The sequence below is a fragment of the Kogia breviceps genome, chromosome 1 (assembly GCF_026419965.1).
Source record: "Kogia breviceps isolate mKogBre1 chromosome 1, mKogBre1 haplotype 1, whole genome shotgun sequence".
Classification (NCBI taxonomy): domain Eukaryota; kingdom Metazoa; phylum Chordata; class Mammalia; order Artiodactyla; family Physeteridae; genus Kogia; species Kogia breviceps.
The window spans coordinates 5,219,257-5,243,784 of record NC_081310.1 but is presented as its reverse complement, the minus strand read 5'-3'; the positions used below and the strand labels follow the sequence as shown (position 1 = coordinate 5,243,784).

At 44.5% G+C, this 24,528-nt stretch overlaps 1 protein-coding gene across 1 annotated transcript in view; it reads left to right on the top strand.

The window, feature by feature from the left end:
• Window positions 1-12,203: 12,203 nt before the first annotated feature.
• The window catches only part of F13B (coagulation factor XIII B chain), a 39,331-nt gene continuing 27,006 nt past the window's right edge, over window positions 12,204-24,528 (top strand). The window contains exons 1-2 of the mRNA XM_059049079.1: window positions 12,204-12,267; window positions 18,884-19,084. Of these exons, the coding sequence (XP_058905062.1) occupies window positions 12,204-12,267; window positions 18,884-19,084 (265 nt within the window). The remainder of the gene's footprint in view (window positions 12,268-18,883; window positions 19,085-24,528) is intronic.

Genomic DNA, 24,528 nt, shown 5'->3' with positions numbered 1-24,528 from the left:
ATTGTTCTATCATTGCCCTAATATTTCAGAACTCCAGGTACAAATAAAATTCATTAAGAATTTCTCTAGTCTGTAAGCAACCGCTGATGCTTTAAAAATCCCAGCAAAGGGCTTCCCTGGTGGCGCAGTGGTTGACAATCCGCCTGCCGATGCAGGGGACACGGGTTCGTGCCCCGGTCCGGGAGGATCCCACGTGCCGCGGAGCGGCTGGGCCCGTGAGCCGTGGCCGCTGCGCCTGCGCGTCCGGAGCCTGTGCTCCGCAACGGGAGAGGCCACAACAGTGAGAGGCCCGCGTACCGCAAAAAAAAAAAAAAAAAAAAAAAAAAAAAAAAAAATCCCAGCAAAGTGGTTATAGAGGGAACATTCATCAACTTAATAAGGGCAAACATTTCTCGAATGAAGAGCGCGCGCACTTCTCATTGTTCTTTCGCCTCGTTGCTTGGTATTCCTGCTTCGTAATTACAAAATTTTTATTCCTTGCAACAAGCGGACTTCTCTTATCCCTGTGGACAAAACTGTATTACACCTGATGAGTGCGGCTGCCAAAACTGAGCACAGAGGTGGGCTCGGCCGCTCCGTGCCGTGCAGGAAGTGTTCTGATGACGGGGTTTATGATGTACACTAAAGTGGAATTGCCTTTGAACTTCGTTTTCAGTCTCCGATCCTAAGTTTTCTTCTTAATCATTAGAACTCTTTTAAAAACGATTGCCAAGGAAAATCTGAACTATCAAGATTCATTATTTTGTCAACTGTGTGTAAAAGTATCTTGTGAGTTTTATAGATATTTTGACTGTCTCGTGTATCCTGAGTACCAATGTCTTTATAGAAAAACTCAGTTCTCTGTGAAGACTAGGAAGTGTATTGTATATTGAACTAGTTCTTTGTGTTGTTTTGATATTTAAAATAAAGTTCTTTGGTCCTAATAAAGCGTATCCGGGTTTTATTGAACACATTTTCACAGCATGACAATGCAGTGCTCTGCCTGCCTCCTGAAAAACTGAATAAAAAGGCCATGAACACATAGAAAACCAGTGTCTTGGGGCACAGTTATTAAGATTTTCTTTATTTTTCATAAGCTAGATGTCGTTTTGAAATATTTTATATGTTAAATGTATAAATCATTGTTTCATGGTTTTTAAGTGGCTAATGAATATAAGTTTAAATATTAACAGTGGACTGTGGTGCTTGAAGTAGTCACGTGCTGTTTCTCCCCGCGGAGTCTGAAGTGTAGCAAATGCCATGAACGGGCTGCTGCCCGCGACAGTGAGAGGGGTCACCCTCGCCACTACCCCTCATTCCCAGAACCGTGCACTCTGGCCACGGGAGGGGCCGCTGCTGGTCTAAGGCACGAGCTGAGCGACAGGACGGACCCGACCTGGCCAGCTGTCATCTGCATCCGGCACATAACTGAGCCTCCGCGGGCAGCTGGGAAAAGACGAGTGAACTCCAAGCCTTCCCGCTGGAGGCGGTGCGGTGTGGGACACCTAATTCTCTGTTGCTGTGTAACACATTAGACCAAGTGTGGTGGCTTGAATTTACCTCGCAGGTCCTGTGGGTCAGGAATCGTCTGGCTGAGCTGGGTGGCTTCTGGCTCAGGGTCTCCCCTGGGGTTGAAGTCAGACTTCATGGGAGCTGCAGTCTCTAGAGGCCATCCCGGAGCAGGCTTCACCTCCACGCCCACTTCTGGCCATAGTTCCTCCCCACACAGCCTCTCTCTACAGGGCTGCCTGGTGACAGATACAGAGCTGGCTGCCCCCAAGAACAAATGAAAGAGAGAACACAGGCAGGATTTCAGTTGCAGTCTGTTATAACCTCATCTAGGAAGTGATACCACATCCCGTCTGCCACTGCGAGTCCCTAAGTCCACACCACTCAAGGGACACAAACTAAGATTCCCCTCTTGAAGGGAGAAGTGACCAAGAATTTTTAGACACACTTTGAAAACCTCCACAGATCCATTGGTTCTAGAGAAAGCATTCTGTACGGCCGTGCATGGATGGTGGGGGCAGGTACAGCAATCTATACTCAGAAGATGCATCTGCTCCAGAGAGGAACATACCACCTCTGCTGCCATGGAAAGGGTTTAATGTAACCCACACGCCACAGGTAACTGGCTGGTCCCGAGGAGTGGAGTCACACTGGGGGTTCTGCTTGGCCTCTGTTCGCAGATCAGGCTCTCGGCGGTGGGACATCCCATCAGCCTTGGAAAGAGGGAGACTGTTTAAGCTCTATCATAGCCCCCATATCTGCGGCCATGGCCAGTGTATACATGGGTTCACCGAGTAAGAATGGGGTCTCTGAGGAACGAGGTTCTGACATCTAAGCAGGACACGTTGTCCTGTGTGCCTGAATTTTGAGCTCTGCCTTGAATATTCTCTGATGTCATTTACCAGGGACACAAATTTCTTAACTTCCTGTCCCTACTTTTCTTTTTAATTAATTAATTTAATTTTGGCTGCGTTGGGTCTTTGTTGCTGCGCGCGGGCTTTCTCTGGTTTATGGCGAGCGGGCGCTGCTCTTCGTTGCGGTGCGCGGGCTTCTTACTGCGGTGGCTTCTCTTGTTGCGGAGCACGGGCTCTAGGCCCGCGGGCTTCAGTAGTTGTGGCACTTGGGCTCAGCAGTTGTGGCGCACGGGCTTAGCTGCTCCGCGGCATGTGGGATCTTCCCCGACTAGGGCTCGAACCCGTGTGCCCTGCATCGGCAGGCGGACTCTCAACCACTGCGCCACCAGGGCAGCCCTGCAGTGTACTTTTAATGGTGATTCAAATTTAATTTTGCGACTTTTGTTTCAGAACTTCCGGGATAGCTTTTCTGCTTTGCATTGATCAGAGCAAGGCTCCCCTTCCTGTCACCAAAATCCAAAGGATTTACGTCCTTATTTTGACTGCTCTGGTCTTTCCATTGCTTAGAACCTCTGAAAGTGTGGAAAGAAAAAAAAAGAAAAAAAGCTGAGGGAGTCTCACTCCTTGTCCAAATAACCACTTCCTAAGGTATCTAAGCAGTGGTTCAGCTACATTTAAGCACCTGCCCTTCCCCTTTAGTTTATAAATGCTTGCTTTACATGGAAAGGTATATATTTTTTCTATCCACATAATCCTTTTTTACTTATTCTTTTTTGTTATGTGGAACTAAAGGTTTGCTGTGGGTTTTTTTGGTTTTGTTCTTTTGTTTTAGAATTTACTCTTTTATAGTGTAAAAACTCACTGTTGTTCTTTTTAAAAACCAATTGTTTATGACGTGTTATGGTTTCTGCATTAAAACAAAACTTGCCTTTTATTAGCTGTTGATTTCCCTCAGCTTCAGGTCTGGGTGTGCTGATTCCACTCAACCCACCAAGCCACTAAGATAATACCTACAAACATGATGTTTACCTTTTGCAAATTCTTTTAAACTCTGTTGCCTGATTTAATCCTTACATCAAGCTCAGGGAGTCCTTGTCCACATCTGTAGATGAGGCAACACTGTCCAAGGGTTTGCGTCCAATGGATCGGGGTAGGCAGCCCAGTTCACTCTTCTGAGTCTTGCGTGTCTGTTTTCTCATCTATCGGTTGGAAGTAATGCCAACTGCAGCTGTGCATGGTGCTCAAATGAGAGGAAGCTTCAAGCAAAAGTCTGGACTCTGTGTCCTGAATAAATGTTCTCTTCCTAATTTTTAATGAGGAAATATGCTCAGAGGGTGGAAATATTTATGCGTGGTTTTATTCTTAGCAATTGACAGAGCTGGGATTCCCATCTAGGTCTTATAATTTTAAATCCCATGCACTTTCCCTTATGTTGATTTATAGACATGAGACATGGTTCCTCCCTAAAGACATATGTTAGGAGTTTGAGGGAAAAATTCTAAGAACAAGAAGAAGCTACATCAAACAGCTATCAAGGAGGATGGGACGTTTCGAGGAGACCGGTGGCTCTCAAATTTAAGAATGCATCCGAATCACCTGGAGGGCTGGTTAAAATACTTTTGGGTCCCCACCTTCAGAGTTTCTGATTCCATATGTGTAGAATAGGACTAGAACTTGCATTTCTAAGAAGTTCCCAGGTGATACCTCTGCTACTGGTCCAGGGACCACATTTTGAAAAGCACTGTGGTAGAAAATAAATATTAGAACATCCCTTAACTAAAACACAGCCCACACCTTCAGTGAATAAGCATGTCACCGTATGACTAAGCAGCACTTCTCCGAGATGCCTGCAAACACTTGCTTCAGATTTGTCTGGATTGCTTGTTAAATGAGGGAGATTTCTACTCACCACTCCCCACTTACTAATGTGAATTTCTGGGGGCAAATACAGAAAACTCGACGTTAAACAAGGTCTTATGTACACAGATGGCATCTAACGAACTACTAGGTGTTATACTTGCCAAAGAATGACAGAAATTCACGATTCGTATACAAATAGGTCTACAATACAATGTATCTAGGTCTAATAAGGAGTGAGGGCCAGAGACTGTCATTTGGGATATTTTTGGTAGAGCAGATTTACTGGGGCCTATCCAAGGATAACTTTTAAATGTTATTTTCAGTTTCTTTTAATCTCCTAGTCACCCTTTTTAAAACGTCAGTGATAGTGGTGTGTTAGCATCTGCGTAGGACTGCCGTAACGTCGGGGCTTTGTCGTTTGGGTCTAGGTTTTCATAATGACATTCAGTGAAAATCAGCAGCCATCCTACTGAACGGGATTAAGCTACGTGGTGTTTCCGTGCTGACTGCATGTCACCTCAGTGGTGAGCTTTAGAAAAACCACCGGCACCAGGACCCCGCTTCAGCGTCACTCCTGGGGGGGACATAGAGGAGGGTCGGGGCATTTTCACTTTCTACAAACCCCTCAAGTGATCTCTGTAACCAGGGTTATGCACAGCTCAACTGGCTGGTTTAACAGACTCCTTGGTGCCAGTTCTGGAAACAGGAGCTTTTGCTCTGCAAACGAGTAGAGGCTAACATGAGGCTGCTCGCACTTCTTCAAGAAAATAAGCCACCCGTCTATTGCGCAATGAGTTTGATGCTATTTGGTGTGACTGGAAGGCTGGCAAGGCAGCCCCAAACCGGACTCTTCCCTCCTCCTTCACAGCCGGGCTTCTCGGACGGTCACGGTCATTGCATTTATGGCCACAAGGGGGCGCCAGACCCAGTCAACAGCAAGGCCGCTTCAGTTGTCACTGGCTGCAACTACCATTTTCTGATTTGTCACTAATAAAAAGTTTGTAAACAAAGACCACAGAATCTTAGGACTAGATGGAATTATGAGAGATCATCTTGTTTATTGATTGTCAACCTTTTTTCAGTCTTCTCCCAAAGGAGGGAGATGCAGCCCACTTTTTTTTTATTGTAATTCTTTCTGCCGCCTTTCAGAATCTAGATAAAAGAGTAAGATTCTTATCTCAGACACATGGCAATGCTTCTGTTCAAAAAAAATTAACAGTGATGGGGCTTCCCTGGTGGCGCAGTGGTTGAGAGTCCGCCTGCCGATGCAGGGGACGCGGGTTCGTGCCCCGATCCGGGAAGATCCCACGTGCCGCGGGGCGGCTGGGCCCGTGAGCCGTGGCCGCTGAGCCTGCGCGTCCGGAGCCTGTGCTCCGCAACGGGAGAGGCCACAACAGTGAGAGGATCCCGTACCGAAAAAAAAAAAAAAAAAAATTAACAGTGATGCATATCCAAGTATGCCATTACTGAAGGTAATAGAGGCATATTTAAAAGAAAGTAGTATAACAGATCTGTTCCCTCATTTGTTTGAGTTACCTAAGAAATTTTTTTAAAGGGTGGATTTGGGGGGGTGGGGGAGACCAAATAAAGGTTTACAAAAGGGAAAAAGTAAAATGCTTTATGTTCTATCTCAGTTTTTACACCTCTGAGGGTATTTGTCTCCATAAAAGGTGAAGTTTTGTAGCTAGACTATCACTGCCGTCTGAAAAGTATGTGTCAGTCATAAATCCCTTCGTGTCTCTCAGAACTGACTCGCTCTCCCTGCCTTAGTCTATAGATCGTCACAAGTGATGGAAGGGCTTCCTCGTGGGAAGCTGGATGGAAGAGGAGGAGGCAGAGAAAAGAAAGATGGAGCGAGCACGGTGAGCATCGTTTTTGCATATGTGCTCTCCTCCCGGGGTAGCCGATTAAGCTTTCAATTGAGGGTAAAACGACTAGCACTTCATTTTGTTATGCCTTAAGAAAGAAAATAGACAAACTAACAATCAAAAGCCTTTGCAGGGCTTCCCTGGTGGCGCAGTGGTTGAGAGTCCGCCTGCCGATGCAGGGGACGCGGGTTCGTGCCCCGGTCCGGGAAGATCCACGTGTCGCGGAGCGGCTGCGCCCGTGAGCCGTGGCCGCTGCGCCTGCGCGTCCGGAGCCTGTGCTCCACAACGGGAGAGGCCACAGCAGTGAGAGGCCCGCCTACCGCAAAAAAAAAAAAAAACAAAACAAAAGCCTTTGCAGCCACCAAACATACACCTAAGTAATGTTGTTTATAATTCAAATCTACTAAATAAATGACATCTATACAACCATCCCCAACATTTTGAAAGATATAATTTTAATGAGAAAGTCATAACTGAAACTTCCTTTGACCCCACAGATAATGTGAATGGCCAAAGTGAAGCGAACAGTAAACTTATTCTTACCCCCAAACCGTTCTTCAACTCTGAACATCACACAAAGCCAAGGAAATTTTCTAAGTCCAGATTTTTTTGTGAGTAATAGCCGTGTAGCTAATAATGAACCACAATTACTGGAAATGTCTTTCACCAGGTATGTTTGTAAAAGATTATTCAAAGCCTGTGCATTTGGAATCAAAATGTGTGCATGAGAATTACTGCACACTTCTAAGTCCAGATTCTTTCATAAATGATAATTACAGACTAAATTAGGATCTAGAATCAGAGTCGATTAGTCCAATTCTATCCCCAAGTCAATGCATAAAAGATAACATGGCATATATATGTATATCTCAGCATATATGTGAATTATCACCATCATCAAATGAAAATTCTCACAACCTCCTCAGGATGAGAGAAGAAATGAAGTTTTACCTTGATTCCTGAATGTCAGCGTTCAAAATCTCCAAAAGCTATTTTTGAAAAATCCAAGCTTTAGAAATGAAGTCAAATTATTACACTTTTAAGAAAACATAAGCAGCCTAAATTTTCTGCAGTTCAGGATATTTCTAATCACAGCCATAATAAACAACTTAAGTGATGACTGCATGAGGTAACCGAAATTATAAGACTCTGATAGCGTCTGGCGCAGAGTGTTCGACTATTAGCTGTCACTGTTATTTTTAATAGCATTGAATTCTTTTCTTCCTCTTCCAACCTCTTTTCTGTCTTGTTTTTCTCATCTGTGTTCTTGGCTCCGGGCACTTTGCAGTTCAGCGAAAGGCCCCCCGTTCCTGGTGTGTCACGTCCGCTGCAGGGTCAGCTCAGGGTCACCCCCGCCAGGAGGCTGTCCTGCCGTTTAGGTGACTTAGCTCTCCCTCCCCTTGTCCCGCGACTCCTCATGTATACTTCTTCCACAGTGTATCGCGATTCTTTCCACACTTCTGCACTAGACCGAGAACTTCCTGAGGGAAGAAAATGTTTTATAAAAATTCAAATTGCATTTCAGAATTTAATTTTAACCAATCACATTCTTTAAGGGCTTAGCTTTCTAATTTATAAAGAGGGTGGAAGCAGAGAAAACAGTTAGGAGGCTCTCCCGTTAGTCTGGGTTAGAGGTGGTCATGTTGGAACCTGGAAAATAGCGGTTGTGAGGAGTGGTTCGACTTGGGACACAGTTTGCAGGTGTAAGTGTCCCGAGAGCTCCTACCCGGGATGAAGTGTCTCTCAGAGCTTATACTGCTCGCTGCAGGTTAAATAGGTTACGTTGCGCTGCGTGTCATTTATTTACTTCTGAAAAAATGGTTAAAGCCATGAAAAAGCTTGAAATTGACGTTGAAGTTAAGAGGTTAATTCTTGGAAAGATGTGGGTAAGAACATTACAGAAATCTTGAGATTAATTCTTTAAACTTTAAATTCTTCAAATATACTCTAGAAATGTTGTATTTCAGAGTTTGGCTTTGCTGTCTAAAATCTCACAAACTTAAATGTGATCATGTATGTATATGAAAGAGTGGACGTGTACTTTATTTAAATTATTTCATGTATGTGACTGTCCTTTTTTGCCACTGATTTCTCTCCATGAAATTTTATTTACTCTCTCTGTTTGATTCGTTGTCTGAGCTTACTTGCTTTTCACTTGTATTTCAGGAGAACGACAGAAAGTCCTGAACTGTCTGTTGTCATATAATCCTTTGTGGCTACAAATCAGCCTAAAGGTAAGTACACCATTTGATTTTTGAAAAAAAAGATAATTTTTTATTATATACTTTTAATAGATTCTTTAATAAAATAGGGTCTCACTTATAAAGACACTTGGTTAGCTTAGATGACCTCTTAGTATGAAATTTAAGGTCCCTTAATAAATGCTCATTAGGTTAATAGACCCTGTCATTATATATTATTGCCATTTTGCTATTTAGCAATTTTCCTGTTAGTTTCTTAAATATATAAGATGTGGTACTAGATGTAACAACAAGTATAATAAACTCCTTTCTGAGCATTTACAAATGACAATACAAGGATGTTTTCAATACATTTTCTGGTTTAAATTTTTATAAAACCCAGTGAGGTATGTATTATTATTTCTACTTCACTGACGAAACAGAAGCTCAGATGTTAAGTGACTCGCTGAATGCCAATGACCGGTAAGGACTGGAATCTACACCAATCTGATGCCATCGGAACCATTTTGATGGAACACTGCTCATGAAAACGTCATCGGAATGTGAGTTTTTCACATGGTGCATGGTTCAGTAATATTTAGAATGTTAAAACGAACTGAATTAGAAAACAACGAGGGGAACTTGCTTGGCGGTCCAGTGGTAAAGAGTCCGCCTTGCAATGCAGGGGACGCGGATTCCATCCTTGGTCAGGGCACTAAGACCCCACATGCCACAGGGCAACGAAGCGCGTGTGCCACAACTACTGAGCTCGCGCGCCGCAACAAGAGAGCCTGTGTGCTGCAAACTACAGAGCCCACACGGCCTGGAGGCTGCGCACCACAACTAGAGAAGAGAAAACCCGCACGCCACAACTAGCGAGAAGCCCGTGCGCCGCAACGAAGACCCAAAGCAGCCAAAAATAAATAAATAATAAAAATATATTTAAAAAAAGAAAACCACTAGGAGTTGACTGTGTTAAAAAATTAACCTTTTATTAAAATCCTCAGTGTTTTCATTTCCTTTAGTCTTTAACTGGTGTATTCTCCTATTTTCTTTAGGGTTTTTTGTTACCATTGTCATGTTGGAAAATGTGATGGTACTCGGAGAGGTGTGTGCCCTCAGGATTCTGCAGCACGAGGGGCACAAAACCCAGCATGTGCCTGCGGTAGCCAAGTCTATATATCAAATAATACTGCTTGTTGTTTTTTTTAAAATAGTTGCTATGCTTAACTTGTATGGTTTGTTAGTTGGCAATCTTTATTCGCAAAGGCCAACGTCTCAGTATGTACAGGAAAAGAAATAGGAAAGCTGCTCACACGTGTGGAAAGGGCTTTTGGCTTTCCTTGTACAACTTTTAAAATCTGACTTTGTGTTAAAGTTAAAAAGAGAGATGTAACAAACTTTTTCTATTCTTCGTTTCTTTTACCTAAAATTTAAAATTCTTTTTAAAATTCATTTAAAAATCTTTGCTGATTAAGAAAATACTGTCTTTTGGATTGCTTGTTACTAGTAGCTAGGCTTCCTAACAGGCTTCCTTTTAATTTTTATATTGTTCACTCAGTCCAGAAAGAGTGATAATCTACTATAGTTCTGCTTTCACCAAAAAGGGAGAATTCCGATGAAAGTACTTTGCTTATATAGCTTCTTTATCAGAGGTAAATATAATGCAGATAAATATTTACTTACAATTTTCATTTGAGGGCATGTGTATTTGTTGGTGTGTGTAAAAAATTCCAACCTATATAAAGGAAGAAAGAAATAGTCCCAAAACCTGCTTATTTCTAGGAATACTTAAGGGGGGTCTACATAAAGCAGTGCTTCTGCATGTTGCATGAATTATGGACCCTTTTTTTCTCCAATTATACAGAAGCCTATTTCAGAAACCAGTCTTAGAGAGTAGAGTTTTATTCTATGAAGAATATTCCATTATTATTGCAGATAACTTTTGTATTTGGAATAGTGATGGTTTATTTTTAATTATCTAAATGGGACCAAAATGAAACTTGATCAAAACTTTGCCCTTGCCTTGCCAAAGCATCATGAATTTTCATACCTGCTGAACGCTGTTGGAGTATTAGAAACAGGCTCTTCCTGCCATCGGTAATTGTGATTGATCTTTACTGAGGTACATTTGAAGAACAGTCCGATGACATTTATATTCACCTTAACAATGTTATTAAAGACATAGGTTATTCAGTGTCTTCCTTCTGTTGTTACTTTCTCTCTGAGGCTATCTGGGTTCCATGGCCCCTTTCCTCCAAGATCTTTCAAGTCCATGGATGTTCCTATCTGCTCTAAAATAAGTGCTGACCTACTGGACAGGTAGCAGTGATCTGTGTCTCTCACACCCAGGCAGTTTTTGAGTGAAAATCCATCCTGCTTTGTAGCCTCGCTCTCAGCGTGCAGGTGTTTGCTCTTCAGCAACTTCTGTGCTCCACATTCAGAGATGCTGTTTACTTCAGTGGTTTGAAGTATCCCATTGTATGCCTTGCTCAAGCCTCGGAATGTACACTTAAAAGGTCTGCATTTCTTTGTAAATTTCATGGCAAAAGAATCTTTAAAATTACTGGGTTAATGGTGTATTTGCTTTAGGTTTTAGAGGAGCACACACAAATACCTACCATTTACTTGGAAATGCGTCAAAAAAGGACAGATGGATAGATGAATAAGTACATGATTTTTAAAAGTATAATAAAATGTGAATGATAGAATCCAGGGGGAGGTTATGTTTGAAATTTTTCAAATTAAAAAATAATCTTTGAAAATAAGCAGAGGCCATCTTATATTCCGTAACTGGAAGTCACCCAAATGTCCATGAAGAGTAGAATGGGTGGGTAATTTACGCCATATTGACAGAGTGGAAAACTGAAGGGAAGGAGTTATCTTCTACAGCCCAAGACCAGAACGAATCTCACAAGCAAAATGTTGAACAAAAGAAGCCAGATATTAAAAAAAAAAAAAAAAAAAAAAAAGAACTCTAGGATTTCATTTATGTAGAATAAAATGAGGCAAAATTAACTTATGCTGTCAGAAACCAAGATTGTATTTATCCTGGTAGTAGACCTCACCAATGACCCGGAGCGGGGACTCTGGGAACTAGTGTATCCTCTTGTTCTGGGTGCTGGTTCACAGATGTGTTCAGTTAGTGAGAATCCATTGATCTGTGCACTAATTGTACATGCACTTTTCTCTTAATATGTTGCATTTTAATAAAAAGTTCCTGAACTGAAATAATAATAGTTCCCACCTCACAGTATTATTTTTTAGTTTAAACTAAAACCCATTAGAATGTAAACTCCATGAGGACAGTCATTGGAATCTATTTTTTCACTGCTATAAACCCAAGACTAGAGCAAGTCCTGGTATAGACCAGATAGTCAAAGCATTTTTCATGAATGATAATTCAGCACAGTGCTCTTCTAATCACCTGCCACAGCATACAACCTCTCTCAACATTAGACTTTACAATCAATAATATTATTCTATCACTGCTCGAGACAATTAAGGCCACTTTTCCCTTTAGCAGTGCAGTCTAGACGACACTGTTTTCACATCAGGGATCCATTAATTCATGTACCTAAGTTCATCCCTTCATTTGTAAAGAAATCAATGGCCACCAATGAACTTTACTCCATGGACTTACATTGGGAAATTAACATTGAAAATTTACCCTGCTTTTTATGCAGCCTGAGTTAATTACTTTGCCTCTGTTATCATTGCCCTCATCAGTGGTCATGTTCTTATTGGGCTGTGGTGTGAAAAGTACTGTCAATTAATGTAGTTGTGTATTTTTAGTATTATTCTAAACTGTTTTAAATCAAATATAAGGCTTGTTACAAAGGGACTTAGATGTTGTAAATAATTAACTTTCTTCAGGAGACATATTGTGTACTTAATAAGGAGTCCCTCGTACTTTAGAATGGTTAAATCCTTTATTAAGCACACCATAGAAGATGAGGTCGACAGGCTTGGCTTTGATTATCATATTAATCATCTCAGGAGAACTCAATGCAGAAGGTAAAGTTAACTTTAAATATTCTTTATTCTCTAATAATTATAAAGGGAAATTCTAACATTATTTCTCTTGAGCTTTTAATAGAGTCTTTCATTTTTATGTACCAATTTTATAAAAAAGATACTTATAAATACAATTTGTTATAATATTTAGACAGACTTTTTCCTTTGAGGAAAACTACTAAACTATTCTTAGAGTAACATAGCTTAGAAAACCAAAACAAGACCAAAAAAAAAAAAACCTTTTGCATCTTTAGTTTTGAGGGTATAGGAGACCAGGATCTAAATACTTCAAAGTGTTTTCAGGCTAACAGGCTAACGGTACCACCATTTGAAGCGGTAAATTAACCTTAATTCTAATTTCAGACCAGAATTCATTCCTAACACTGCACAGCTTGTACAATTTTAATTCTCTGCTCTTAAAGAGAGAGCTTTCATGTGGGAAATTTTAAAAAGAACCATAAATCATCAGCAAGATCTTTGACTGTTGACACCTTGATTTTTATCCTAATTTTTATTCTTTGGTTGAAGACAGTAAGTAATGGTTAGTAGGAGGACCATATGATGGATTATGTAAATGAGGACACGTCTCAGGGTGAAAGAAGGTTTTATTAATACTCAAATGGGATGACAGACAAGCAATGTACTGTCCAGACAAGCAATACCTGTGGACTCCCTAACTGTTAGAAGTCTTTCTACCCAGACTGCCTCACGTGTGAGGTGAATGTGAGTGCAGTGTGGGTTATTTCGGAATAGTTTACGATATTCTTGGGCTGTAGGGATAAGAAACCAGGCAAGTCATTAAGTATCAGCAAGAGGAGTAGACAAAGTAGGAAACCACAGCCATAAGCCTCTTTTAAAACACATTAGGAAATTTGTGGAAATAAAATATCCAACAGATTATATATAATTGCCTTAGTTGAATAGTTTACTACAAATTTTCTGCCAGAAAGGCTCTGCAATTAAAATTATGAAAGTGAAATAAATAGAATTCATCTTACACATTTAATTCTACAATAAGATAATTTTTGTGTGAAGTTTCCTTTTATTTTTCATCTAAACAGGGAAAAAACAGCTGATATAATTGTCTATTATCTACACCATGAAAACACTGCAATAGTCTAGCTAATTTTCTAATTATTGTGTAATTATAATCTTCTTTCACACAAGCAAAGAAATGTCAGCTGCCTGTAGACAGGGACCATGACCTCATATTCCATGCTTCCCCCACCCCCATCCGGAATCTTGGGGGCAAGATCAAGTTAACTATACTCGTCATTTCATATGACAATCACTGGCCTATGAAAAGTGTCACTTTTGTTTTATTTATACATTTTCCCTCTTCATTCCTGACCCTGAATTCCATTTCCCTTTCAACCAAACTGTTGAAAACCTAACTGTTGAAAACCAAACTTTTGAGACCCACTATAATGTTTGATATATCCTTAAATATGCAAATATCTTTGTAAACTATGACTGGTTTTGTGTGTTTTACATCCATATAAATGGAAGCTTGCCATAGATTTTATCTCCTTATTGTTTTTACTTGCTACTGTTTAAACATATTTCCTTGTTGCTGAATCTAGTTTGTTGCTCTTAAGTGCTACCTACCTTGATGTTTACTTATCCACTCTCCTAAGGATGGACACATAGTTTCCTCTAATTTCCTCCTAACCTCAAGTAACTCTGAAATGAGTGCTTTCATGTAATCACCTTATTTCTCTGTGATGATTTCTCTTGCCTGTATATATCCCCCATGTGGGGCTATGGGCTCAATTCCTTTCCTTTGTTTCCTGATTTATAACAGATTAGCATTTCCCTCTGCTTTCTGCCTTTTAAAGCGGTGATTTGTGGGAGCTCTTTGCAGACAATACATTTTAACTTCTTGTCACTTTTAGACATTGCAAATTCCTTCTTCCAAAATGTGATGTGTGTGTTTTGTCAACAATACTTTTCATGGAAAGACATTCTCAATTTTCATATACTCAGATACATCAACTTTTGCCTATAGTTTCTGCTAGTTCTAAAGGGTCTTCTTTGTAAATCCCTGGTGGTATGGGTATGGAAAATGGTGAGAATCCTCAGGGAACGGGGCCTCCCCTGCGCATGTTTTTATCTGCTCCTTCCTTCCATCAGACTCTAGAAAGTTTCTTTTACTCATAATCCTTGCCCACTTCCCCCAGCCCTGGGAGGGCACGCCTATTATTTTATGTCTCAGGGTAGCAAGAGGGTTGACCGTTGTCCCCAAGGCATTGAAGGCAAAATAATCCCATCGGCCCGGGTCTTCTACACACCTGCCGCGTCCTCCCAACACAAACCCTAGGGGCTGCTCAATAACTGCTTTCTTTTAAGTGTATTTATTATTTTAAAGTCTCCAACATAAGGATAGATTTTTTTAAATAAATGTTTTCTTTGGAGTATAATGTATGCAGAAAAATGCAAAAATCATAGGATGCCCCTCTATAAATGTTTACGAAATTTTACTGCACTCAGATCAACATACAGAACATTGATTGGCACTCAGAAGCCTCCTAAATGTCCCTTTTTAAATGACTAAACCTCAGGTAGCCATCCTGACTTCTCTGACCACGGATTGTCTGGCACGAGGGTGACGTGCCAGGGGTGGGTGGAAGAGGCTTCCAAAGGGATGCTCTCCAGAGCCATCCTGGAACAGGAGCCAGTGCTGCAAGCCCCAACTCCCAGAGACCAAGGAGGAGCCTGCCCCCACCCCCTGAGCTTGAACACATCCTCAGAAAAAGCATAGGAGCCCCAGGAGAGCAGTGGGACTGGTCTGGGCCACTGGCTTCCCTGTGGCACCCTTTTCTCCATCTTCCTCTCCCCCGTGGCACCCTCCTCTCCATCCTCCTCTTCCCCGTGGCACCCTCCTCTCCATCCTCCTCTCCCCCGTGGCATCCTCCTCTCCATCCTCCTCTTCCCCGTGGCACCCTCCTCTCCATCCTCCTCTGCCCCGTGGCACCCTCCTCTCCATCCTCCTCTTCCTCGTGGCACCCTCCTCTCCATCCTCCTCTGCCCCGTGGCACCCTCCTCTCCATCCTCCTCTCCCCCGTGGCACCCTCCTCTCCATCCTCCTCTTCCCCATGGCACCCTCCTCTCCATCCTCCTCTGCCCCGTGGCACCCTCCTCTCCATCCTCCTCTTCCTCGTGGCACCCTCCTCTCCATCCTCCTCTGCCCCGTGGCACCTTCCTCTCCATCCTCCTCTGCCCCGTGGCACCTTCCTCTCCATCCTCCTCTTCCTCGTGGCACCCTCCTCTCCATCTTCCTCTGCCCCGTGGCACCCTCTGCTCCATCCTTCTCTTCCCCGTGGCACCTTCCTCTCCATCCTCACCACAGGGGAAGCGGGTGAGGACCATCTGCAGAGGATGAAGGCCCCGCAGAGCATGAGGCTGTTGCCTCATGTTGAGGATGAGAGCCAGGGTCTGGGCCTCCCACCCTCCCCTGAATGACTGACACAGCCCCAGACTGTAGAGTTCTTTGGGTTTGGCCTCAGTTCTGCTCCTTGCCTCGGGTCCAAGGAGGGCATGAGAAGCCCAGGCCGCTGCCAGCCCCACCCTCCCCAGAAGCCATCGAAAGGCAAGTAAAGTTGGTTATTTGGTGGGAGGCCTGGTGAAGGGGCGTGGGAACTGCTGAAGCAGAGGATCAAGCAGAGGCTGGTGGACAGGGGTGAACCGCCCAAAACCCAGCCATGGAGCCCGGGACAGAACCATGCATCAAAGCGACAAGCACCCAGAAGAAGAATCTGGGGGGACCCTAATATCCAGGGGGCCTCCTGCTTTCCCACCACAGAAAGAAAAAGTCCTTCAGACAGTGGAACTGCTCTGGCAGCTGGGGGTCGTCATCTCTGGCTCTTTCTCCCAGACCTCTGGCACCCGGTCCCAAGCCCGACTCTCCCCTTGAGGGAGCGAGGCCTGCAGACGGGAGAACAGGGAGGTCCCGGCGTGTGGACCGTTTCTCACTCTGCGAGCGTCCATCCTTCCTGGCCCAGGCCTGCTGCTCCCATCACGGCCCCCTGGGCTGTCCGGACGGGAGGCCCTGGGATCAGGAGCAAAGGACCAGCCCCGGAGGCTGCCTCCGGGCCTCCCTCTCCGGGCCTCCCAGCGGGCCGTGGGCACCTTGTCTGACGGCTCCCGGCGAGGCCGGCTCTGGGCGAAGCCCAGCCCTGCTGAGAGAGGTTCCTCTCCCTGCACGGATGCCCTCGGCTGCCCGGCTTGACCTCCTGCGGGATGAACTGGGGACCCGGGCGCGCCGCCCGGCCTCCTCGCCTCGCGCGCTGTGTCTTTGGAAGCGCTGGGCAGGCTCTCCTCCTCGCGGCCACGCTGCTCTCTGGACCCCAAGACCGTCCTCTGGCCTTTCTCGGGTCCGCAGGTGGCCTGAGAAGCCGAGTTACCGTTCAAGCTCTGCAAACTGATGGAGACGCAGACGGCCCCCGCCTGTGGCCGCTGGCGGGGCCGAGGCAAGAGCGGTGCCGTCCGCCCGGCGCTGCCGGAGGGACCCCCCCGGCCTCGTGAGAAGGAGGGGTGCTCAGCAAGCAGGAACGCAGCGCGGCCACCCAGGCGCCGGCCCTCCTGAAGGCGCGCGCGTCCCGGCACCGCCCGTGGGTCTCAGGTCCTCCACGCGCCCCATCGTCCCCGCCGCAGCGGGCCGCTGGCGCCTTGCAGGGGACGGGAGGCGGGTGGCAGGAGGTGGCGCCCGGGACGGCGGTGGCCGCTGCTCCGGGAAGGCGCCTCTGGCCTGCGTGTCCGCGTTTGCTGCCACCAGGATCTCTGAGCCCCGGGGCAGTGGGCTGGGTCGGCTCCCGGGGCGCCGGGCGGCCACCGGCTACCACCCCCGCTTTGGGTAAAGGTCCGTGCTTCACCGGTTCCTGTTGCGGTGGAGGGCAGAGCCCCCGGCCGTCTCACTGAGTTCTCGGCCACCCCTGCCGAGTTCCTGGTTGACCCTCGGCCCTCACCCTGGTGGTCGGAGGTGTGACGGGGCAGGAGGAGGGCGCCGGGCTCATCCTCTGAGCTGCCGCCACGCGACACTCTGGAGAAGGTAAAGCGCCAGCCGCCCTAGGACCTCACGTCTGCGTGTAGGGTCCCGTGATGTGTCTGCAACGGCGCCTGCCACCGTGCACTCTGAGAACAGCCACCCATCCCTCCCATCCTACCTCCGGCACCGATCCCTGCCTTCAGCCTTTTGTTGCAGGGGGGCCAGTTCTTCCCTTCCCGCTTTACTACACGTCTCCTGGCTGTCTCCGCCTGACAGCCGTGGCAGCTTCCAGAACAGACTGGTCCTCCTGAGGGCTAAGAACCCAGCTGGCGCTGCTGGAGGGCTTCCAGGCAAGTGTCCCCACAGGCGGCCTGCACATGCGATGAGAGCTGGGCATTGGGCCTGGAGCCGGTGCATGGCTGAGCTCTCCAGGGAGGTGACAAGGGCCCAGGGGGAGCGGCTGGGGCTTGGTTGAATGAGTGGGGGAGGGGTGGGGGGGGATGAAGCCCAGGGGAGGAGGGGCTCCTTTTTCCAGGAATGGCCCAAGTGGGAGGTGGTGAGGCTGGCAAAAAGCAAAAGGAGGGGACGCAGTAGGAAGTTAGGTGGCCCGGCGGAGACAAGCATAGGTCTGTGAGATTCACCGTCAGCGACACCCGTGTTGCGGTGTAATATCCCTTGTGTGCACAGTCTGACGTGTTTGTCTTTTCTGCCGCCGGCGGGCACTTGGTCGCTTCCAGTCGGTACCACGTGCAGAGACTTGCCAGGAACACTCTGTTACGCACGTGGGTGCACGGAGACGTGCTTTCGATGTGGTTTGGACGTATTCTGCCCTGCTGTTTGCTCAGGAGAGGTCGTACCTCTCTACACTCTTACTGGCAGTGGTCTTGAGCTCCCTTTTCTCCGTGTCCTCCCCAACCACCGGGGTAGTCTGTCTCTTCCAGGTCAGTCATTCCTGTGCATGTATGCTTCTATCTCACGGTGATTTAACTTGGCCTTTCCCTGATGCCTGATAAAGCTGAGTCCTCTTTGCTAGACGTCTGACCGTTTAATGTAAGGTTCTCACTCAAGTCTTTTTTCAGTTGGTTGTCTGTCTTTTTCTTAAAAAACAAAACAAGACGAAAGCCATTCATATGAAAACTTGTAACTGCGTATCTTAAGGAGAAAGAACCTCATCTATTCTAGAACTTTCCCATCCAATAATACAGTGGCCACTAACCGCATGTGGCTTTTGAAATGAGCCTAGTCCACGTTGGGTTAAATAAAATCTGTTATTAAAATTAACTTCAACTATTCCTTTTATTAATGTGCCTGCTAGAAATTTAAATATACATATATGGCTTGTGTTTCTATTAGAATGTGCTGCTTGACAAAGGTAGGGAAGGCTTCTCTGAGGAACTGGCCTGCCCAGATTTATTCTGACTGTTGGGTGTTGTGGTGTTGTGGTTGCTAGCAGATTACTTCCTGATTGAAAAGGATTGTCAAAAAATACCCTAAAATGTTAAGTAACAAAAATAAGTACTGGGCACAGTGTCTGCAAACACTTTGAATTTAACAATGTATTGTCACTTGATCATAAATTGTATGGCTTTAAATATATTTTTCAGTGTTCAGCTTGATATTTTCTCATTTCAGAAAAACCCTGTGGTTTTCCAAGTGTGGAAAATGGAAGGATTGCCCAATATTTCTATGCTTTCGAAAGTTATTACTTTCCAATGAGCATAAACCAAAATCTGTCATTTTCCTGCCTGCCTGGTTATACAGCTGAAACTGGGAAGCAAGAGGCCCGGACCACGTGCACGGCAGCAGGCTGGTCCCCAGAACCACGGTGCTTCAGTAAGTCAGTGGTAGGGTCAACATCATGTGATAACATGGAAATGAGTGAGCTTGTAAAACTAGCATCCCCTAAAATATGGCAGATGTTTTGGTAGATAAGAACAAAATTGCTGGCCAACTGTCTTTTTTACAAAATGAAAGCATATACTGTAATTCTGTAAATCACGTCTTTCATTAAAATGTTATCTTCTTTATCTGCTTTTAATATTACCCTGTGAAAAGAATATGTATAGTTATTGAGATTGTTATTACCACATTGCAAGGAAGAGAGGCACCACGGAGTTATTCTAAAGAATGAAGGGGGAGGGGAGCTTCAAGATGGCGGAAGAGTAAGACGTAGAGATCACCTTCCTCCCCACAGATACATCAGAAATACATCTACACGTGGAACTGCTCCTACAGAACACCCACCGAACACTGGCAGAAGACCTCAGACCTCCCAAAAGGCAAGAAGCTCCCCACATACCTGGGTAGGCAAAAGAATAAAGAATAAACAGAGACAAAGAATAGGGACGGGACCTGCACCAGTGGGAGGGAGCCGTGAAGGAGGAAAGGTTCCCACACACTAGAAGCCCCTGCGCGGGCGGAGACTGCGGGTGGCGGAGGGGGAAGCTCCGGAGCCGCGGAGGAGACCACAGCCAACAGGGTGCGGAGGGCAAAGCGGGGAGATTCCCGCAGAGGATCGGTGCCGACCGGCGCTCACCAGCCCCAGAGGCTTGTCTGCTCGCCCGCCGGGGCGGGCGGGGCTGGGAGCTGAGCCTCGGGCTTCGGTCGGAAGCCGGGAGAGGACTGCGGTTGGCGGCGTGAAGACAGCCTGAAGGGGTTAGTGCGCCACGGCTGGCCGGGAGGGAGTCCGGGAAAAGTCTGGAGCTGCCGAAGAGGCAAGAGACCATTGTTTCAGGGGGTGTGAGGAGAGGGGATTCAGAGCGCCGCTTAAAGGAGCTCCAGAAAGGGGCGCGAGCCACGGCTGTCAGCGCGGACCCCAGAGACGGGCGTGAGATGCTAAGGCCGCTGCTGCCGCCACCAAGAGGCCTGTGTGCGAGTGCAGGTCACTCTCCACACCGGCCCTCCCGGGAGCCCGTGCAGCCCGCCACCGCCGGGGTCCCGGGATCCAGGGACAGCTTCCCCGGGAGAACACACGGCGCGCCTCAGGCCGGTGCAGCGTCACGCCGGCCTCTGACGTCGCAGGCTCGCCCCGCCCCCGTGCCCCTCCCTCCCCGCGGCCTGAGTGAGCCAGAGCCCCCCAATCAGCTGCTCCTTTAACCCCTTCCTGTCTGAGCGAAGGGCAGACGCCCTCGGACGACCTACGCGCAGAGGCGGGGCCAAGTCCAAAGCTGAACCCCGGTAGCTGTGTGAACAAAGAAGAGACATGGAAATCTCTCCCACAAGCCTCAGGACCAGCGGATTAAATCTCCACAATCAACCTGATGTACCTGCATCTGTGGAAAACCTAAATAGACAACGAATCATCCCAAATTGAGGAAGTGGACTTTGGGAGCAACGGTATATATATTTTTTTCCCTTTTTTCTCTTTTTTTGAGTGGGTATGTTATGCTTTTGTGTGAGATGTTCTCTGTATAGTTTTGCTTTTACCATTTGTCCTAGGGTTCTGTCTGTCTGTTTTTTTGTGTGTTTTTTTGTTTGTTTTTTAGTGCTTGTTACCATTGGTAGATTTCTTTTTTGGTTTGGTTGCTCTCTTCTTTCTTTCTTTTTTTAATTTTAAGTAACTTTTTTATAATTGTTTTTTATTTTAATAACTTTTTAATTTATTTTATCTTTTTTATTTCTTTCTTCCTTCCTTCCTTCCTTCCTTCCTTTCTTTCTTTCTTTCTTTTTTCTTTCTCCCTTTTATTCTAAGCCGTGTGGATGAGAGGCTCTTCGTGCTCCAGCCAGGTGTCAGGGCTGTGCCTCTGAGGTGGGAGAGCCAAGTTCAGGACATTGGACCACCAGAGACCTCCTGGCCTCACATGGTATCAATTGGTGAGAGCTCTACCAGAGATCTCCATCTCAATTCTAAGACCCAGCTCCACTCAAGGACCAGCAAGTTACAGTGTGGGACGCCTTATGCCAAACAACTAGCAAGACAGGAAAACAATGCCAGCCATTAGCAGAGAGGCTGCCTAAAAGCATAATAAGGTCACAGACACCCCAAAACACACCACGAGACGTGGACCTGCCCACCAGAAAGACAAGATCAGGCCTCACCCACCAGAACACAGACACTAGTCCCCTCCACCAGGAAGCCTAGATAACCCACTGAACCAACATTACCCACTGGGGACAGACATGAAAACAACAGGAACTATGAACCTGCAGCCTCAGAAAAGGAAACCCCAAACACAGTAAGTTAAGCAAAATGAGAGGACAGAGAAACACACAGCAGATGAAGGAGCAAGGTAAAAACCCAGCAGACCTAAAAAATTAAGAGGAAATAGGCTGTCTACCTGAAAGACAATTCAGAATAATGATAGTAAAGATGAAAAAAATCTGGGAAATACAATGGAGAAAATACAAGAAACGTTTAACAAGGAGCTAGAAGAACTAAAGAGCAAACAAACAATGATGAACACCACAGTAAATGAAATTAAAAATTCTCTAGAAGGAATCAATGGCAGAATAATGTGAGGCAGAGGAACGGATAAGTGACCTGGAAGATAAAATAGGGGAAATAACTACTGCAGGGCAGAATAAATAAAAAAGAATGAAAAGAACTGAGGACAGTCTCAGAGACCTCTGGGACAACATTAAAATGCACTGACATTCTAATTATAGGGATCCCAGAAGGAGAAGAGAAAAAGAAAGGGACTGAGAAAATATTTGACAAGATTATAGTTGAAAACTTCCTTAATATGGGAAAGGAAATAGTTAATCAAGTCCAGGAAGCACAGAGAGTCCCATACGGGATAGATCCAAGGAGAAACATGCCAAGACACATATTAATCAAACTGTCAAAAATTAAATACAAAGAAAAAATATTCAAAGCAGCAAGGGAAAAACAACAAATAACATACAAGGGAATCCCCATAAGGTTAACAGCTGATCATTCAGCAAAAACTCTAAACCAGAAGGAATGGCAGGACATATTTAAAGTGATGAAAGGGAAAAGCCTACAAACAAGATTACTCTACCCAGCAAGGATCTCATTCAGAATTGACGGAGAAATTAAAAACTTTACAGACAAGCAAAAGCTAAGAGAATTCAGCACAACCAAACCAGCTTTACAACAAATGCTAAAGGAACTTCTCTAGGCAGGAAACACAAGAGAAGGAAAAGACCTACAATAACAAACCCCAAACAACTAAGAAAATGATAATAGGAATATACATATCGATAATTACCTTAACTGTAAATGGATTAAATGCTCCAAACAAAAGACATAGACTGGATGAATGGATACAAAAACAAGACCCATATATATGCTGTCTAAAAGAGACCCACTTCAGACCTAGGGACACATACAGACTGAAAGTAAGGGGATGTAAAAAGATATTCCATGCAAATGGAAATCAAAAGAAAGCTTCAGTAGCAATTCTCATATCACAAAATATAGACTTTAAAACAAAGACTATTACAATAGAAATAATGACCAAGGGATCAATCAAAGAAGATATAACAATTGTAAATATTTATGCACCCAGCATAGGAGCACCTCAATACATAAAGCAAATACTAACAGCCATAAAAAGGGAAATCGACAATAACACAATCATAGTAGGGGACTTTAACACCCCACTTTCACCAATGGACAGATCATCCAAAATGAAAATGAATAAGGAAACACAAGCTTTAAATGATGTATTAAACAAGATGGACTTAATTGACATTTATAGGACATTCCATCCAAAGACAACAGAATACACTGTCTTCTCAAGTGCTACAGGATAGATCATATCTTGGGTCACAAATCAAGCCTTGGTAAATTTAAGAAAATTGAAGTCATCAAGTATTTTTTCCGACCACAACGTTATGAGATTAGATATCAATTACAGGAAAAAATGTGTAAAAAATACAAACAAATGGAGGCTAAAGAATACACTACTTAATAACGAAGAGATCACTGAAAAAATCAAAGAGGAAATCAAAAAATACCTAGAAACAAATGACAATGAAAACGTGACTACCCAAAACTGTGGGATGCAGCAAAAGCAGTTCTAAGAGGGAAGTTTATAGCAATACAATCCTGCCTCAAGAAACAAGAAACATCTGAAATGAACAACCTAACCTTACACCTAAAACAATTAGAGAAAGAAGAACAAAAAAACCCCAAAGTTAGCAGAAGGAAAGAAATCATAAAGATCAAATCAGAAATAAATGAAAAAGAAATGAAGGAAACGATAGCAAAGATCACTAACCTTAAAAGCTGGTTCTTTAGGAAGATAAACGAAATTGATAAACCATTAGCCAAGACTTATCAAGAAAAAATGGGAGAAGACTCAAAATCAATAGAATTAGAAATGAAAACAGAGTAGTAACAACTGACACTGCAGAAATACAAAGGACCATGAGAGATTACTACAAGCAACTATATGCCAACAAAATGGACAACGTGGAAGAAATGGACACATTCTTAGAAATGCACAACCTGCCGAGACTGAATCAGGCAGAAATAGAAGCTATTAACAGACCAATCACAAGCACTGAAATTGAAACTGTGATTAAAATTCTTCCAACAAACAAAAGCCCAGGACCAGATGGCTTCACAGGCAAATTCTATCAAACATTTAGAGAAGAGCTAACACCTATCCCTCTCAAACTCTTCCAAAATGTAGCACAGGGAGGAACACTCCCAAACTCATTCCATGAGGCCACCATCATCCTGATACCAAAACCAGACAAAGATGTCACAAAGAAAGAAAACCACAGGCCAATATCACTGATGAACATGGATGCAAAAATCCTCAATAAGATATTAACAAACAGAATCCAACAGCACATTAAAAGGATCATACACCATGATCAAGTGGGGTTTATCCCAGGAATGCAAGGATTCTTCAATATACACAAATCAATCAACATGATACACTATATTAAGAAATTGAAGGAGAAAAACCATATGATCATCTCAATCGATGCAGAGAAAGCTTTCGACAAAATTCAACACCCATTTATGATAAAATCCCTGAAGAAAGTAGGCATAGAGGGAACTTACCTCAACATAATAAAGGCCATATATGAGAAACCCACAGCCAACATCGTCCTCAATGGTGAAAAACTGAAACCATTTCCACTAAGATCAGGAACAAGACAAAGTTGCCCACTCTCACCACTCTTGTTCAACATAGTTTTGGAAGTTTTAGCCACAGCAACCAGAGAAGAAAAAGAAATAAAAGGAATCCAAATCAGAAAAGAAGTAAAGCTGTCACTGTTTGCAGATGACATGATACTATACATAGAGAATCCTAAAGATGCTACCAGAAAACTACTAGAGCTAATCCATCAATTTG